At 42.2% G+C, this 19,030-nt stretch overlaps 1 protein-coding gene across 1 annotated transcript in view; it reads left to right on the top strand.

Annotated features, from left to right (window-relative positions):
• The first annotated feature begins 5,703 nt into the window (after positions 1–5,703).
• The window catches only part of LOC116046749 (prostaglandin E2 receptor EP1 subtype-like), a 13,413-nt gene continuing 86 nt past the window's right edge, over positions 5,704–19,030 (top strand). The window contains exons 1-3 of the mRNA XM_031295155.2: positions 5,704–5,967; positions 9,075–9,964; positions 18,681–19,030. The exon at positions 18,681–19,030 is cut by the window's right edge and continues 86 nt beyond it. Coding sequence (XP_031151015.2) covers positions 9,116–9,964; positions 18,681–18,956 — 1,125 coding nt within the window. The 5' untranslated portion in view covers positions 5,704–5,967; positions 9,075–9,115 and the 3' untranslated portion in view covers positions 18,957–19,030. The remainder of the gene's footprint in view (positions 5,968–9,074; positions 9,965–18,680) is intronic.

Below are 19,030 nucleotides of genomic sequence, written 5' to 3'. Positions count from 1 at the left end.
TAATGATTTAACATTCAGATTTTGAAGTGCTTTACCTTAAAAACCTGTCCTCACGCTCAAATAGCCCCCGCTCACATTCTCTCAGCATCTGCATGAACTTTATGCGTGGACTCACTCAAATATATATTTGCTCAGACAGATTTCCTGCCTTCAGCTCCAGAAAGACCAGGCTCTTGAATAATGATAGGAATGATTTCCATAGATAAATAATGCTGGAATTATTCAAATGTTTCAGGGAAGCACATTTCGCTCTGTTGGCTGGGATGTCGTTTCCTCTCAAAGGGTGAAGCCTGGCGCAAAAAAAGTCCTTTTTTTATTTCATTTTGTTATTGTAGCATTAAATCCTAACGTCCCCAGCCACGGCCTGGCCGGTCTCCTGGAGAACTGGGAAACCATTTGCAGTCCCAGCTGCAGCTACAGAATGTGACAGCCATGTTTGTCGAGGCGGGAGGCACAGCTGGTTTGCGTTGACGCGAGCTAACCACAGACATGTTGAGGTCGTTCAGAAGAGCAGGGGCTAGTTTCAATTTCTGTAGAATTAACAAACAAGAGACAAGGCTCTCAAGCAGTTACAGCACATAATGCACGTTCAACTAAAGACAGTTCAGCCCAGTGGTGGAAGAAGTATTCAGATCCTTTACAGCACATGTGTCAAACTCAAGGCCTGCGGGCCAAACCCGGCCCCTCACAGACTTTGATCCGGCCGCATGTCACTTTAGGACAGGGATGTCAAAACTCAATTTCGCTAAGGGCCACACTGGAAAAAGAGAATCACATCAAGGGCCAGACATGTAGAGTTTATGACATGCTTTTATTTCATCGAAAAAGTAAAATATCTTTGACTCATTTATTGCATGTCTCATATGGTCTTCTCACGTACTGTCCGTCCACGCCGCCGCCGACTTGATCTTCTAAAGATACAGGAAGTCATTCATTTTCAATGGAAGCTGCTTCTCTCAGCTGCAAGGAGCGGAAAATCTGTCGGCGTCGAGTTGAAAGTAGGTCAACTTTATGGTAATGAGCTATGACGCGGTTCAGCGGCAACCAATCAGAATATAGACGTCCTTCACGCTGGCTGATTCCAGAGAAACATACGATGTAAACTTTGGTTCCTACCAAAACATTAGTTCAGAGAAAAAGGAGGAGAAGCTCATCATGGCCGTTGCTGGGTTACCTATCATTTATGATATTTGCGTATAGGGACCAGTTAACGTTACCTGCCGGTCACATGGTCTCTAAACAGTCCGCTCACGGTGAAGTCCTGCACGGATCAACAGCTGGCGGCTGCTCGCTCTGCCTGCACGCTGCTGCGGTTCAGCGGCTAACGAGCGAGCTAACTGCTAACAGACACCGCTGCGACCAACAACCAATACACATTCTGTCATTATATATGTCATTTATAAAAGGTTTCTAGGGTCAGTGTATTGGCCGTGCAGTGGCTGCTTGATCTTTTTCCATGATGAACATAGAATGCTGCTACGTCAGAGCGGCCAAAGCCTCAAACAGCTTCCCCGGACTTTCTGACCAGCGTCCTCGACCGGGCGGCCAGAGCTTCTTTACAGCTCAAGTCGGCGGCCGTACAGTTACAGTTTGGTCCACATAAAGCCCTGAAAAAGTCAGCAAAAAAGTTCCAAATCCATCCTAGAATTTAGCAAATCATGCAAAATAATGATTACATTTTATAAGTAGGCTACCACACAGCTGACTCACAACAAGATCTTTCACAGTCTGAATATGCAAACTCTCTGGTTCTGGTTCTGGGGGAATTTCTGAGTCTCAAAGTCGGCAAATTTGCCATATTCTGCTTTCCCATGTTTTTGGTTTGGCGCACAACTAGCTGGGCCAAAATTGATTGTGAACCTAAATTGATATGCGGGCCGGATCAGAATTTGCGAGGGGTCGGATTTGGCCCGCAGGCCTCGAGTTTGACACATGTGGATACCAATACATTTTGGCACACCTGGTTTTTTTTTTCGCTTTTTCAACATTTTTTGTCGCTTTGTTCAAACTTTTTTTGGTGCTTTATTTCTATGATGTCATAACAGTCTGTTACGGGATACAGGAAATGCAGGACCCAAATGCAGTAATACGGAATAAAGAATTTAATGGCAAAACTTACAAAAGGTGTCCAGAGGTTGGCAGGCAAATACAAAAACAGGTACAAGCAGAATCCCCAAAACAGGAACAGGAAAAAACGCAGAACAGTGGCAAGCAATCAACTGACAAGGATTAACAAGGATTAACAAGGAACACCAAACAGAACACACAGCAACAGACTACACGGCAGACAGAAGGAAATGATCCAACAAGAGACAAAGACAGAACAGGAACTAAATGCACCAGGTAACGAGGACTAACACTGGACAGGTGACACAACAGGTGAAACAAATCAGGGTGGGGCAGAACAATCAAAAAAGGCGGGAAACGAACAAAGACAGGAAGAAAGCTAGACAAGACAAGGGAGACAAGACAGACTACAAAATAAAACAGGAAACAGAACATAACAGAAAAACAAGACTACCACAATAAGACAAAACACCAAAACCCTGATATATGATGGCTACGGAACTTTTTTAGGACTTTATGTCGACCAAACTGTAAGTGAGAAGACGTTATAAGACATGCAAAAAATACAGTCAAAGATATTTGACTTTTCTCTTAAATAAAATGTCTGGCCCTTTTCCAGACGAAAGTGAGTTTGACATCCCTGCATTACAATAAGTAAGTAAAAATACTAATACCACACTGTAAAAATACTCTGTTACGAGTAAAAGTCCTGCATTGAAAAAGTTACTTAACTTTCCTGTTGTCTTTGGGTCAAATTTGACCTGTTTTTAAAGTTTCTACATCAGAACATTTGGGGGTTTTTTTAGAACCAAATTGCCCAAAAGTAACACGGAAGGTTCCACAAAACGCTCTTCTCAAGTAAAATTAAGGATCAGTTCAATACTTTAATTGAATTTTGGGTGTTTTATTTAATATTATAGAATTATTCTGACTTCACTTTGTCTGTGACTATCAATCAACATACGTTCCTCTGATTTTAAATATTAGTCAAAATCTAATGCATACTTTCTGCTTATTTAACTCAAAAGTTAGATATAATTTCATATAGGCTACATGCGGTGCATTGACCATAAAGTAAAATAATGTGTAAAACTAGAGGTAAGAACTTGTTAGTGTAAACTGGTGGAAGTGGGAAAAAAGCCTAACCCAGAAAATGTCGAAAAATGCGACAAAAAAGTTGAAAAAAAACGTTGAAGAGACAAAAACGCGCCAAAATAAGTGACAAAAAAAGTGTTCATTTTTTTTAAGTATCAGCAGGAAATGTAGTTTAAAGCTACAGTGCGTAGTTTCTGTCGCCCCCATGAGGCATTATAAGTAATGACAACAACACTGTCAGCGCGTCCACACTAAGGCATGGATACCCAAACCGAGCCTGACGGGTCCCAACGGGTCCCGACGGGTCCCCAACGGGTCCCGACGGTACCCGACAGGCCGGCCCGGGTTCGGACAGATATTAAGAAATTATGGTCGGGTTCGGGTCAGGCTCGGTCACATCAGCGCGATGAGGAATTTGTTGTAAAATGGTGCTGCAGCTCCCTTAAGAGAGCTCAGTGTGTGTGTGTGTGTGTGTGTGTGTGTGTGTGTGTGTGTGTGTGTGTGTGTGTGTGTGTGTGACTGTGTGTGTGTGTGTGTGTGTGTGTGTGTGTGTGTGAGTGTGTGACTGTGAGTGTGTGTGTGGTGTCCGAGATAAACTCCAGACTAAAAGCCAAGTTAGTTCATCTGCTCTCCAGAAACAGGATTTTAACCCCGACGTTATTCATTTTATAACATCAGCCCTGGAGGTAACCAGTCTCCCCTGGTTTTCTGACCACGGTCCAAAAAGAAGCAAGCAGGAAAGGTTAACACATTAAAAATTTTAAATTTAAAACAGCTGATTATGTAGGTGTGTGTCTGTGTTAACGTGAGAGCTGATGACATTTCTGAATGCCTTCCTACAGCTGCTTAATAAAAGATTTCCACACAAACGTACATGTGGCATTTCAATCAGGAGAGACTCCGTTGCAGATATGCAAACATTTATTAATAACATATAACCAAGTAAGTACAAACATAATTTTGGAGATTAGACTGCATTGTAAAGGGGTATCTATACAATTTAAATGTTTAGGAAAACCAAACATATCCCCCAATGGAATCTAGACACTGGTGGTGGTGAGAAAAATCCGTAGACGTAAAATCGAGCCGTCAGCCGGGAGAAGAGCGAGAACACCGTGTTGAAAATGCCTGGAGGTAGAAGGGGGGGAGGCGGGTCGCACTCTCGTCTGAAAATACAACTGACAGAAGCAGGAGAGAGAGCAGATATAAAACATGGTAGTCATGCTGTGATTGGTTAGAACGTACGTGCCCGATTCTGATTGGTATACAGAACCGTAACACCCACTGCCCAGCTGATCAGTTAAAGAGAAGAGAGATAACGTAATTAAAGTCTCCCTGACTGAATTTACGGACGCTTGGTCAGGTGATCTTTGTCGTTGTTATTGACGCTAAAAGTCTCGTATAGCGTCATATAACGCGCTTTATCTAAACGTGCTTGGTCGGGACTATTGCCGTCCCTTTTGATGCAGTTGGTGGGTTTATGTTTCCGTGACTCGCGGGAAGAACGGGACGGTTTAAAAGCAGCTACACACCGAGCCAATAATCAGCATTATTTTAGTGATCAATAATTAGCCTGTGCCTATGTTATCTCCTTACATATACCTACGCTCTCCGTCTCTGCTAGATTGGGAATGATTGAGATTTCTCTTGGCACAGCTACCAGAAGACTTCCAACTTTCAGACAGGTTGCTCACGTCACATCTACGTCTTCAAGCTCAGTTGGAGGCTGCTCAGTAACGCTCAGCCATCTCAACTCACAGAAATGGCACATCATAAGGAAAGCTCATTGTGGGACTGGCTCTAGTGGCTGTAATTCTGCACCAAGGCTGAATTTCAGGAAAGAGACTTCAGATACAGTATTAGGGGACCACTAAGGCCTATATAAAGAGACTTCAGATACAGTATTAGGGGACCACTAAGGTCTATATAAAGAGACTTCAGATACAGTATTAGGGGACCACTAAGGTCTATATAAAGAGACTTCAGATACAGTATTAGGGGACCACTAAGGTCTATATAAAAGAGACTTCAGATACAGTATTAGGGGACCACTAAGGTCTATATAAAAGAGACTTCAGATACAGTATTAGGGGACCACTAAGGTCTATATAAAGAGACTTCAGATACAGTATTAGGGGACCACTAAGGTCTATATAAAAGAGACTTCAGATACAGTATTAGGGGACCACTAAGGTCTATATAAAAGCATCCAAAAAGCAGCATGTCATAGGACCTTTAAAAAAGAAATAAAATGTGATGAAAGGAAAAGGAGATTTACCCTGCAGCCTGAAGCAGGTCTTTGAGTCTACAAGTTGTTTTTGTTATACGCTTAATATTTAATCCCCTATATCTCATAATTGTGTGGTGTGGTGTGGTGTGTCAGCAAAGGGTGAGTCAGCTGGATTTTAAATATTCATGCTGCCTCTGCTGTGGGGCTTCTCTGAGTGGCCCATTCATTCTGTCTCTGCTGGGAGGACATTTAAACCGACTGAGACCCCCAGAGGCGATGTAAGCCAGTGCAGCTCGACCGTATAAAAGCAGCCGGCTGCAGTATGCAGAGGACATGCTTGTGCAACGTTACAGGGAGGCTGCTTGTTCAGAGAGGAGGAGAGGAGTTTTACATACTGTAGTCTCTGTTGCAGAATGAGGAAAACACTTCAGGTGAAGAAGTCCTTTTACTTTGGAGCGACACAAGAAGACATTAAGAGCAAAAAGGATTAAAATGTATTGGAAGTGGCTTCAGTTATGAGTAATTGTCAAGATCTGAGTGATCCTGATCCTCTCCATGGATTTAGTGTTTCAAAGGTAGGTTAGATATCTTTCATGTAAAAGGACAAATACCCCGAGGCTATAATATTTAATTATGTCAAAATGTTTGGTCGAGAAATACTCGTATTGTCTGTTTTGCCTGTTTTATAAAGCATATATATATATATATATATATATATATATATATATATATATATATATATATATATATATGTATACATCTTCTAATCCAACTTCACTCCAACTTATCACTGCTAGTTTTACACTTCTGTTTGTAATTAATGGTCAATAAACCTCATTTATATTAAATTACGCCTAATTTTGAGTTAAAAAACCCTGAAATTATGAATTACTTTAGCTAATAATTAAGATCAGAGGAACGTATGTTGATGCATAATTACAGCCTGTTATTTTTGGGGCAATGTGGTTGAAAGAAACCCATATTTTTGATACAGAAACTTTGAAAACAGTTCATATTTGACCCAAGGACAACACAAGAGTTAATATTTACAGTTTGGATCTATTGAAATACTTAAAAAGCAACAAAAAAACATTTAACAGAAGAGAAATGAAACTCATATCAGTTACAAAAATGTAATTCTTGGAAGTCTTTACGGGGAATATTTGCCAATATATATATATATATATATATATATATATATATATATATATATATATATATATGAAGACAATGAAATGCAGTTGTAAGAGCAGAATAAATATAGCTATGTAATATGAACAATGCATGAACAACATGTATAGATATGTGCAATGTAGTAGCAGTAGCATTATACTAGTAGTAAGAATAATATAGATATAGTTATATGCAGCGTATTAGCAGAATATATAATAAGAAAAACAGAGTAAATATGGATATTCTGTATGAACCATATAGACAGATATGTACAGTATGTGCAGCTATGTGCAGCGTGGTAACATTACAACATTATAAGAGTAGGAACAGGAGGCACATAGCATAACATTTAAACAAACAAATAATATAACAAACACCATGTTAGTAAAAATAGAGATGATGAAGATAGAGATTTAAAAAAATAAATAAAGGGCAATCAAAATCATGTTTGGGCAAAGACAAAATAAATGAAATCAGTACATACAAACAGATGTAGAATAGATAAACAGTCAGCTACACACACACACACACACATATATATATATATATATATATATATATATATATATATATATATATATATATATATATTGAGCAATATGTTTCACCTTTCATAATGCATATGCAGAACCGTTTGTCTCTTTGTAGTCCTTTCTTTGGTCTCTTTCTATGTTTTCTTTGTGTTGTGTATGCATGTATGACCTTCGTTTCTTTAACATTAATTGTTTATATACCTATGTTCACATACATACTGTATGTTTATGTATGCACCTTACACCAAATGGCACATTCCTTCTATGTGTTAGTTACGTGGCAATTAATCCTTCTCTGATTCTGACTCTTCGCTGCTTACAGCGTGTTGTGACAGTGTCGTTACCGCTGCTGCATTATAACAGCACTTTTAAAGGAATGCATTCAGGATTTTTCTGTGCCGTCAAAAAGACTGTCAGAACTTGTTCAGACTTCCCGTGTTGCCTCGTATGAAGAGAAAAATGAGAGAGGGCTGAAAACGAACGTGTTGAGCTTTGAGGTTGCGTCCCTTTGCCCTGTAGAGACGACAGTGATGAAATACCATTCTGAAGTTATCCCCCAGTGCGATGTTGATGTAATATTTTAAAACCTGTAAGGGACTGTATGGAAATTATTAGGGTGTGGCTAGTCTCGCATTGCCAGACCCTCTTACACAGGGCTGCGGAGGAAGGTCTGGCTACTCCACACAGCATTCTGGGATGGGAGAAAAACGTGCTCTGGTTTATTGGCATTTCTTTAAACCAATGGGTGCACTCACCACATTGCAGCGTCATTTTTTAATTTAATCTCCGGCTCAGTCCCACTACCGTTGATTTCTATGCTTTATTCCGTCCCTGTCACGTTACCAACAGTGAGATTGACTCCCGCGGGAGTCCCGAAAAATTGTCCCCCTCTAACCCCCACTGTCTACTGTCTATTTACGCCCCTGGGGAGGCAAAAGGGAGGCATAAAAGTCAGAGGGTGTTATAAGTTTCACCGTGCTGACTGCTGACTTCACGTGCTCTGAACCAAGCCTCATCTGTTTCGGTTTGTATCAGACATTGTTACACTGTTGTCGTTTCTTTTAAAGATTATTTTTGGCGCTTTTCCGCCTTTAATCAGTTATAACAGCTAGGTGAGAAAGGGGGAGGAAATTCAGGAAATCGTCACACGTCGGACTCAAACCTTGGACCTCTGCGTCGAGGCATAAGCCTCGAAGTATATGTGCGCCTGCTCTACCCACTGAGCCAACCCATCCACACTGTTATCCTTTCTGAAGATTTATCTGCGTGAACCTACATTGTACCTTCCTCTGAAACCTCTTTCTTATCTTTCTACTCCCTCTCAAAATGTAGGCTATATATCCTTCGTGTCACTTTGTTCTCTGAGCTTGTAACTTATTTCAGACTAAGTCACAGAGGTCACAGAAGCCAGTAGATAATCCAGTTTTTTTGTGATAGTTTTGGGCTAAAATCCTTGATGATGCGGCACGTTTTCTTAAAAAATGTGATGGAATATGCGGCATATTTATGCAATTTTACGCGTTGAAATTGTGGGAACTTGCAAAAACTGCGGTTCCATCATGGCTTCATCGCGGGGTGTGCAGCTTTTCGATGATGTTCACGTCGCGTAAATACGTCACTTCATAACATTCCCATGGCAACAGGGGGAAATGGCTGCTCGTGTGTGAAGTAAACGCAACATTTTTCAACTTTCTGCTAAGATATATGTGGAACTTTTTTGCAACGAAAATGCGGGGATTATGAAATCATGCAAGCCCCGCATATTTTGCGCGGAAATCGGCAATTTATGCTGCGAAAGTGCGGCGTATTTGAAAAAATGCGGCTCCCGCATAAATATGCAGACTTTGGCTGATTATGTATTGAATTATGAGATCGCATAATCACGTTTTTCTGGAGGGACTGATAATAGAATAGGAACCTCAAAACAGCCTTGATCGGTTGGCCCAACAATGACCCAGTCTTGTTTCTCTTCTCAGTATCTTCTCACCCTGTGGAAGCCCATCATAGCCCAGCGGTGATGCTGGCCATGCAGCACTACAACTCCTCAGGCATCACCGCCACCGTTCCCCTCTGTAACCACACCCCCACGGTGCAGGAGCCCGAGGTGGAAGCCGTAGTGGCGTTCAATGCCACCCGCCCACCCAACAATCCCACAGCAGCCGGCCTCACCATGACTCTGGGCATCCTGTTCAACGTGGTGGCCCTCATCATTCTCGCCAAGGCTTACAACCGGTTCCGGCGTCGGTCGAAGGCCACGTTCCTGCTTTTTGCCAGCTCCCTGGTGGCTACAGATCTGGCTGGACATGTCATCACTGGAGCTCTCGTACTCAGGAGATACGTCTCCAGCTTTCGAGCCGATCCCGCCAATCCGGATGGGTCTTGTCTGTTCCTGGGCGGCTGCATGGTGTTCTTCGGCCTGTGCCCTCTCTTCCTGGGCTGCGCCATGGCGGCTGAGCGCTGCCTGGGCGTCACCAGGCCTTTGCTGCACGCTCGTCTGGTGACCACAGCACGGACAAAGATGGCGCTGGCCTTGATCTGGCTGCTGGCTCTATGCGTGGCCCTTCTACCCTTCTTCAGCCTGGGTGCGTACACGTACCAGTACCCTTGGACGTGGTGCTTTATCAGGGTGATGGAGGGCACCGGAGCGATGGATCTGGCCTTTGTGATGCTGTTCTCCGGGCTGGCTCTGAGCTCGCTGGCGTCGGCCTTTGTGTGCAACACCATCAGCGGGATCACGCTGGTGAGAGCCCGGCTGAAGACGAGATCCTGCTCCCAGCGCCGTTCGGCCAGGTCCCACGACACCGAGATGGTTGTGCAGCTGGTTGGGATCATGGTCACCTCCTGCATCTGCTGGAGCCCTCTGCTGGTGAGAGTCGGCTACATCACACTCAATCAATCAAACTTCATTTATAGAGCACTTTTCATACATGTAAACACGGTGCGATTTGTGAAGAAAGCAGAGGGGGGGGAGGTTTTTTGAGCATGCACAACAAAACATAACATGCAAAAATTAAATCCCCCTTCCAACACCACGAATATAACCTTAGAGCCACTCGGCCAGACATGCCAAAACACTGATTTATGAACTTGGATGTTCAATGGAAAATAATCTCAGAAAGAAATAGCACGACGTGGTGTCAACGTAAAACACAGAGCTGTCGAGACTGAGAGCAGAGCTCACTCCCGGCCAAAACCAAATACCATTCATCTGTTCAGCATCTGCTGAATGTTATGAATGCAGCAGGGATATGTAGACCAGAAAGAGGGGAATCCCACACATCTGCTTCCCAGCAAATCACACCCTGCATGTAAATGCACACACACACACACACACACACACACACACACACACACACACACACACACACACACACACACACACACACACACACACACACACACACACACACACACACACACACACACACACACACACACAGACACACACACACACACACAGCTATACACACTCACAGACAGCTACACACACACACACAGACACACACACACAGCTATACACACACACACACACAGCTACACACACACACAGCTATACACACACACACACACACACACAGCTATACACACTCACACACAGCTACACACACACACACACACACACACACACACACACACAGCTATACACACTCACACACAGCTACACACACACACACACACACACACACACACACACACACACACACACACACACACACACAGATACACACACATAGCATAATATTCCTCCCCCCCAGCCCTATTCACACACCTACCGAGCCACCCCTAAATCGACAAGAAGGAATTTATTAAAAATAGGAACCGAGCGGAGGAATCATCATGAAAACACACTAGAGGCAAGACGCTTAAAAACCAAAAGATACTTAAATATATAAATAAATAAATAAAAGCTCTAAGTACACAAACTGTAGATTGTTAAAAACAATCCATAAAATACAGATACATAAATAACTCCTAAAACATTATAAAACTTCATATAAATAAATAGACCATAAGTAGAGAGATAAAGAAAATGAATGAAGGAAGCTTAAAGAGACAGAGGCTGAATACAGGATACAGGTATATTCAGACAGACAGAACCAGAAAAATAATGTGCTTTTTGAGCATTAAGGCAAGTAAACATTAAGTGCATACTGTAGATGGATATGCATGCACGCACGCACACACACACACACACATACACATGCGCACATGCATACACAGTGGAGCTAAACCCTCTTTTTTGTGTGCGTTTTGTTGTCTTATTTTCTGTCTATTGAATGTTAATATGGTGAAAAATTAAGTAGTACGATAAAGAATGTAATGCTTTTTGCACTTGACACTAACAAAAGTACTACAATAAAGTAAAAAAGCATGTAAACACGTTGTCGTAGAAACCCCAAATACAATTTTGAACCTGAAAATAGGCATAATGGGTCTCCTTTAACATTCCTGTTGGCTTAGGGAGCTGCCTAAGGAATGTATTTTGTTTTTTAAATACTGCCGAACAACATTTTAAAACCTCTTGACACGCACCCTTTTTAATTCCCCTAGAGCACATGTGTCAAACTCGAGGCCTGTGGGCCAAATCCGGCCCCTCACAGATTTTTATCCGGCCCGTTTATCAATTTAGGTCCACAGTACATTTTGGCAAGCTTGTGTGCCAAACCAAAAAGATTCTATAATGGCTAAGGAACTTATTTTGCAGACTTTGGTAAGGCTTTATGTCGACAACAATACAACAAAAGTTTTGAAGAAAACAAATGTCAAAAGTGCCAAAAAAGCAACAAAAATGTTGGAAAACAACGACAAATTTAAAGAAAACAGAGACAAAAATGTTGGAGAAAGCCACAAAGAATGTTGAAAAAAACTACAAAAATGACAAAAGAAAATAGACAAATGTGAAGTGCAGTTAGACAGTCAGAGATATTTGACTTTTCAATGAAATAAAAGCATGTCAATGAACTCTACATGTCTGGCCCTTGATGTGATTGTCATTTCCTGGTGTGGCCCTTAAAGCAGCCATATTCTGCTCATTTTCAGGTTCATAATTGTATTTTAAGGTTGTACCAGAATAGGTTTACATGGTTTAATTTTCTAAAAACACCATATTGTTGTTGTACTGCACCGCTCTCTCTCACTGCTGCAGATCCTCTTTTCAGCTGGTCTCTGTTTTAGCTACAGAGTGAGACCTCTTTTCTTCTTCTTCTTCTGGACTATCTTTGATTGCACTGCACATGCCCAGTAGCTCAGATGTAGATCATGTCAGCTAGCTAGCTCCATAGACAGTAAAAGAAAGGCTGTTTCTACAACTTCAGTCAGTTACAAGGCAGGATTAGCTGGGAGACTTCTAAATGAGGGCGCACATGGAAGTAGTTCTTTTGTAGATTATGGTGAACTTGTGTGTGTTGTAGCAGTGCTTTGCTATTGAGAACGAGGTAGCATGCTTAACGTTAGCATGCTAGCGTTAGCGTTAGCTAACGCTACGAGCTAATGGTTGCGGTTAGCCTGCTCGTTTCGGCTTGTGATGTCACAAGCCGTGCCGATTTTGACCAGCTCACCCAGAGACTGAAGGCAGGACACATTCAGAAACCGTATCTCACTCTAAACACCATGGATGGATTTTATCAAAGTTTGTATGTGTGTGGAAGCACCAGAGACACAAAATAACTCCCCAAATCCCAGAAAAAGTGATTTTTTTCATAATATGGGCACTTTAACTGTACGTACACACCAACCCGGTAATCGGTCGTCTGACAGTCTGGCGAGGTCGGTGACCTGAGTCTGTTCGGTGTGTTCCGTGCCCACGTCCATGTATAATCGGGGGGGCGGGCACTGCCGGCAGTCAGACTCAATGAGCCATCTGATTGGTGGAGAGCTAACCAGGAAACGGGGAGCGGGATGAGCGTGACTAGAGTCTCTCAAAATCTGATGAAAATCTTTTAAACTGACCTTTGTTGATCTGAAATGAAGACAGATTCAGCAACTGCACGGCCTATTTCTCTCTTCAAATGTTTTCAGAAACACGTTTCGGTGAACTATTTTAGTCCAATATGAGATCGTATTCTGAACGAGCCGCCATGACAGTCTGGCTTTGAATTTCTGGAGAAGCCAGACCCACGTGACGCGTTCGTCCAATCAGCTGCCGGTTTTCATTTTTTGGGCGACAATACAGATCAGCGCCGCCTGCTGTTATGGAGACGTATTACGTCTGGTCTCTTCGGTGTTCTGAGGAACTTTTTGGACCAACTCGGGGAGACTGATCAGTCACACTGGCTTTACTGCCGACGGTCGGCCGTCTGGTCGGTGTGTAACGGCCGTCTGGTCGGTGTGTGACGGTCGTCTGGTCACGGCCGTTGTGTAACGGCCGTCTGGTTGGTGTGTAATGGTCGGGGTGTGACGGCCATCTGGTCGGTGTGTAACGGCCGTCTGGTCGGTGTGTAACGGTCGTCTGGTCGGTGTGTAACGGGCGTCTGGTCGGTGTGTAACGGGCGTCTGGTCAGGGTGTAACGGTCGTCTGGTCGGTGTGTGACGGTCGTCTGGTCGGTGTGTGACGGCCGTCTGGTCGGTGTGTGACGGCCGTCTGGTCACGGCCGTTGTGTAACGGCCGTCTGGTCGGGGTGTAACGGTCGTCTGGTCGGGGTGTAACGGTCGTCTGGTCGGTGTGTGACGGTCGTCTGGTCACGGCCGTTGTGTAACGGCCATCTGGTCGGGGTGTAACGGTCGTCTGGTCGGTGTGTAACGGCCGTCTGGTCGGTGTGTAACGGCCGTCTGGTCGGTGTGTAACGGTCGTCTGGTCGGTGTGTAACGGTCGTCTGGTCGGTGTGTAACGGGCGTCTGGTCAGGGTGTAACGGTCGTCTGGTCGGTGTGTGACGGTCGTCTGGTCACGGCCGTTGTGTGACGGCCGTCTGGTCGGTGTGTGACGGCCGTCTGGTCGGTGTGTGACGGCCGTCTGGTCGGTGTGTAACGGCCGTCTGGTCGGGGTGTAACGGTCGTCTGGTCGGTGTGTAACGGCCGTCTGGTCGGTGTGTAACGGCCGTCTGGTCGGTGTGTAACGGCCGTCTGGTCGGTGTGTAACGGCCTTCTGGTCGGTGTGTAACGGTCTTCAGTGTAAGCGAGTTTGACCCCCCTGCCCTATAGTATCTTTAAGGTCAGAAAAAAACGTGTGATTGTACATTTGGCATCTTCTTGTTTCAGCTTTTAATGGCTATGGCTTAATAATAGTTTATAAAATGTCTCGTGCATCATTTTATACACACTTTCCCAAATTTCACACGGAGATATTTGGTATCTTTGGAAACTTTAGGATCTCCTCCAAATTTATAATAAAGTTATTTTGGGTTTGAAAATGTTGGGCTGCATGCTGTGTGAGTTTCTAATGAATGATGAGTCGGGTTTAACCCTCCTGTTGTTGTTTTGACCCATTTTCAAAAAGTTTCTCTATCAGAAATTTGGGTTTTCTTTCAAACAAATTGTCCAAAAAAAATAACGTGGGTGGTTCACTACAGCGCTCTTAACAAGTTAAATAAATAATCAGTTCACTACTTTCATTGAATTTTAAGTTTTAGTCAATTTTATAGCATTTGAAGAAAAAACAATTGATGAAATAACTTTGAAAAAAGTGACAAAAGTGACAAAAATGTCGAAAAAAGTGACAAAAATGTGACAAAAATGTCAAAGAAAGTGACAAAAATGTCGAAAAAAGTGACAAAAAGGTGACAAAATTGACAAAAATGTTGAAAAAAGTGACAAAAATGTGACAAAAATGTCGAAAAAAGTGACAAAAGTGACAAAAAAGTGACAAAAATGTCGAAAAAAGTGACAAAAATGTTGAAAAAAGTGACGAAAGTGACAAAAAAGTGACAAAAATGTTGACAAAAGTGACAAAAATGTTGAAAAAACTGACAAAAGTGACAAAAATGTTGAAAAAAGTGACAAAAGTGACAAAAATGTCGAAAAAACTGACAAAAAAGTCAAAGAAAGTGACAAAAATTTCGAAAAAAGTGACAAAAAAGTGACAAAAATGTTGAAAAAACTGACAAAAATGTGACAAAAATGTGACAAAAATGTCAAAGAAAGTGACAAAAATGTCGAAAAAAGTGACAAAAAGGTGACAAAATTGACAAAAATGTTGAAAAAAGTGACAAAGATGTGACAAAAATGTCGAAAAAAGTGACAAAAGTGACAAAAAAGTGACAAAAATGTCGAAAAAAGTGACAAAAATGTCGAAAAAAGTGACAAAAGTGACAAAAAAGTGACAAAAATGTTGAAAAAAGTGACAAAAAGGTGACAAAAGTGACAAAAATGTTGAAAAAAGTGACAAAAGTGACAAAAATGTTGAAAAAAAGTGACAAAAAAGTCAAGTGGGTGGTTCACTACAGCGCTCAACAAGTTAAATAAATAATCAGTTCACTACTTTCATTGAATTTTAAGTTTTAGTCAATTTTATAGCATTTGAAGAAAAAACAATTGATGAAATAACTTTGAAAAAAGTGACAAAAGTGACAAAAATGTCGAAAAAAGTGACAAAAATGTGACAAAAATGTCAAAGAAAGTGACAAAAATGTCGAAAAAAGTGACAAAAAGGTGACAAAATTGACAAAAATGTTGAAAAAAGTGACAAAAATGTCGAAAAAAGTGACAAAAGTGACAAAAAAGTGACAAAAATGTCGAAAAAAGTGACAAAAATGTTGAAAAAAGTGACAAAAGTGACAAAAAAGTGACAAAAATGTCGAAAAAAGTGACAAAAATGTTGAAAAAAGTGACAAAAAAGTGACAAAAATGTTGAAAAAAGTGACAAAAAGGTGACAAAAGTGACAAAAATGTTGAAAAAACTGACAAAAGTGACAAAAATGTCGAAAAAAGTGACAAAAAAGTCAAAGAAAGTGACAAAAATTTCGAAAAAAGTGACAAAAAAGTGACAAAAATGTTGAAAAAACTGACAAAAATGTGACAAAAATGTAACAAAAATGTCAAAGAAAGTGACAAAAATGTCGAAAAAAGTGACAAAAAGGTGACAAAATTGACAAAAATGTTGAAAAAAGTGACAAAAAAGTGACAAAAATGTCGAAAAAAGTGACAAAAAAGTGACAAAAATGTTGAACAAAAGTGACAAAAGTGACAAAAAAGTGACAAAAATGTTGAAAAAAGTGACAAAAAGGTGACAAAAGTGACAAAAATGTTGAAAAAAGTGACAAAAGTGACAAAAATGTTGAAAAAAAGTGACAAAAAAGTCAAAGAAAGTGACAAAAATTTCGAAAAAAGTGACAAAAAAGTGACAAAAATGTTGAAAAAAAGTGACAAATGTAATAAAAAAAGCTTTAAAAATTTGGGGAAAAAACCCACAGAAACTTCAAAAGGCTCAGAAAAAGTCAACAAACATTGAAAAAAAGTGACAAAAACATCGAGGAAAGCCACAAAAGTGTCGAAAAAGATGGAAAAAACATTGATAAAAGGTTTTTCATTTAAAATTGTGATGAAAAACCAAAAGTTGCAGCTCGACGGGACGACAACAGGAGGGTTACGGGGTTAAAAACGGGAGTTTGGACACATCTTGGGTAACACTTTACAATAAGGTACACACAAAAATAGGTAGTTACTGTTTTTGAAAGGGTAGTTACCCTTTTTCAGAAGGATAGTTACTGTTTTTCAGAAGGGTAACGAATGATTAGTTACCCTTTTTCAAAAGGCCCTTTTTCTGAAGGGTGGTTACCATATCATTGTAGCAGCTGAGACCTGGCTACCACTTGGGGAACACAGCACCAGCACATATGGACAAAACAAACATGCTAAATAAACATGTTTATTTTTAAAGAAGATTTTAAACATTGTAACAATTTAACAACTCGCCTTTATGAAATCCGATCGCGGCACGGCTGTCTTGGAACGCAATAGACAGACGGTGGCAAACTGCCCCGACACTTAAATTCAACTAGTGGCGCTTTTCCATTACACGGTACTAAGGCCTGGATACCCGACCCGAGCCCGACGGGTCCCGACGGTACCCGAGCCCGACGGGTCCCGACGGGTCGGGTTCGGACAGATATTTAGAAATGATGGTCTGGTTCGGGCCGGGCTCGGTCACATCAGCGTGATAAGGCATTTGTTGTAAAATGGTGCTGCGGCTCCTTTAAGAGAGCTCAGTGTGTGTGTAAAGTGGGCAGAAGAGAGATAGAGAAAGAGGAAGCAGACGTGTAGATGTGACCGGAGCAGAGTTGGTGGAATAAGTTTATGTTTTGTACACAGTGTGTGTGTGTCCAAGATAAACTCCAGACTGAAAACCAAGTTCATTCATCATCTCACCAGAAACGGGATTTTAACCCCGACGTTATATACCGTCGGCCCTGGAGGTAACCAGTCTCCCTGGTTTTCTGACCACGGTCGGAATCGAAGCGATCAGGAGAGGTTAACACGTTGAACATTTTAAATTAAACAGCTGATTAACGTGAGCTTGTTCCCCCGTGTGAGCTGATGACCTCATCTGTTGACATTTCTGAATGCCTTCCAGTTGCTTAATAAAAGCTTTCACACAAACAAACGTACATGTGTCATTAGTATGAGAAAAAAAACAACGAGATTTTAACTGTGTCGGGCTCGGGTCGGGCTCGGACATAAATACCATAATGCCTGACGGGCTCGGGCCGGGTTCGGTCACGGCTCTGTCGGACTCGGGCCGGGTTCGGACGGAAAAATTCGGCCCGATCCAGGCTCTACACGGTACCTGCTCGACTCGCCTCGACTCTACTCGCCGTTTTTGGTTTTCCATTACGATAAAAAGTCCCTGGTACCTGCTAACAGGTACTTTATTTAGTACCTCCTCAGTCGAGGTTCCCAGCGAGCTGAGGCGAGCCGAAAAGGTGACGTGAAAGCGACAGACGGGGGTGTCCTGAACAAACCCGCTATTTTTAAACAGTTTAGCCAGCTGTGTTTTTGCTGCTTCCAGCTTCTTTAGAAACTAAATGTGTCTTCTGGCAACAACACACACCTTCCACGTTCTGTGTGTGTACGTTAGGTCACAGTAGTTTACAGCGGCGCCGCTTGTTGTACAGTTCTGCGGAGGCTCAGGCAGAGCTTTCACCGTAGCCTAACTACACACACACATGGCCGGCTCCATGCCCACACCAGTGCACAAGTATAAACATCAGGCCACTTTTACATAGGCTACACAGGCTACGGAGAAAGCTCTGCGTGGAGCCTCCACAGAACTGTAAAACAAACTCAAGGGGCCTGATGTTTATACTTGTGCGCTGGTGTGTGCATCAATACGGCATAACGACCAGCCACGCTGAGGTGGTACTAAAATCTGCAACGGAAAACGGACGCACACTTTTTTTTTTTCATGTCATTGGATTACTGCAAAATACGGATCTTTTTTCTCAATGTGTCTTAACTTTTTATGGTGAGTTTAGAGAGGCATCTCAACAGACTGGAGGTCCAACACTGATTGGTCACTGTTACATTTTATGGCATTTTTCCATTACATGGTACCTGCTCGACTCGCCTCGACACACTGATTTTGTACCTTATTGTAAAGTGTTACCAACGTCTTGTGTTGATTATTTTTTAAATTTCTTTTGTTTTTTAGGTCTTTGGACTGATGTCAGCCACACAGTCCTACCGTGGCTTCCTGGGCAGTGACAGAGACACTTATAGGGGGCTGATGATGATGGGCGTCAGGATGGCAACCTGCAACCAGATCCTGGACCCGTGGGTCTACATCCTGCTGCGACGTGCCGTCCTCAGGAAAATCTACCGTATCACCAAAAGACAGGCCAGTTTCAAAGGAAGCACGTTTCGCTCCGTTCGCTGGGATATCAGCTCCTTTCAGAACTCAGAGAAAAACTGTACTAAGAACATTTAAACGGAAGAAAGGGGACGTGTCACCTATCACTTTTTAAGGGATGCTGCTCTGTTTCTTGCCAGGGGAGCGTGCCT

This window comes from Sander lucioperca, chromosome 21, assembly GCF_008315115.2.
Source record: "Sander lucioperca isolate FBNREF2018 chromosome 21, SLUC_FBN_1.2, whole genome shotgun sequence".
Classification (NCBI taxonomy): Eukaryota; Metazoa; Chordata; class Actinopteri; order Perciformes; family Percidae; genus Sander; species Sander lucioperca.
This window is presented reverse-complemented; position numbering and strand designations above follow the sequence as displayed.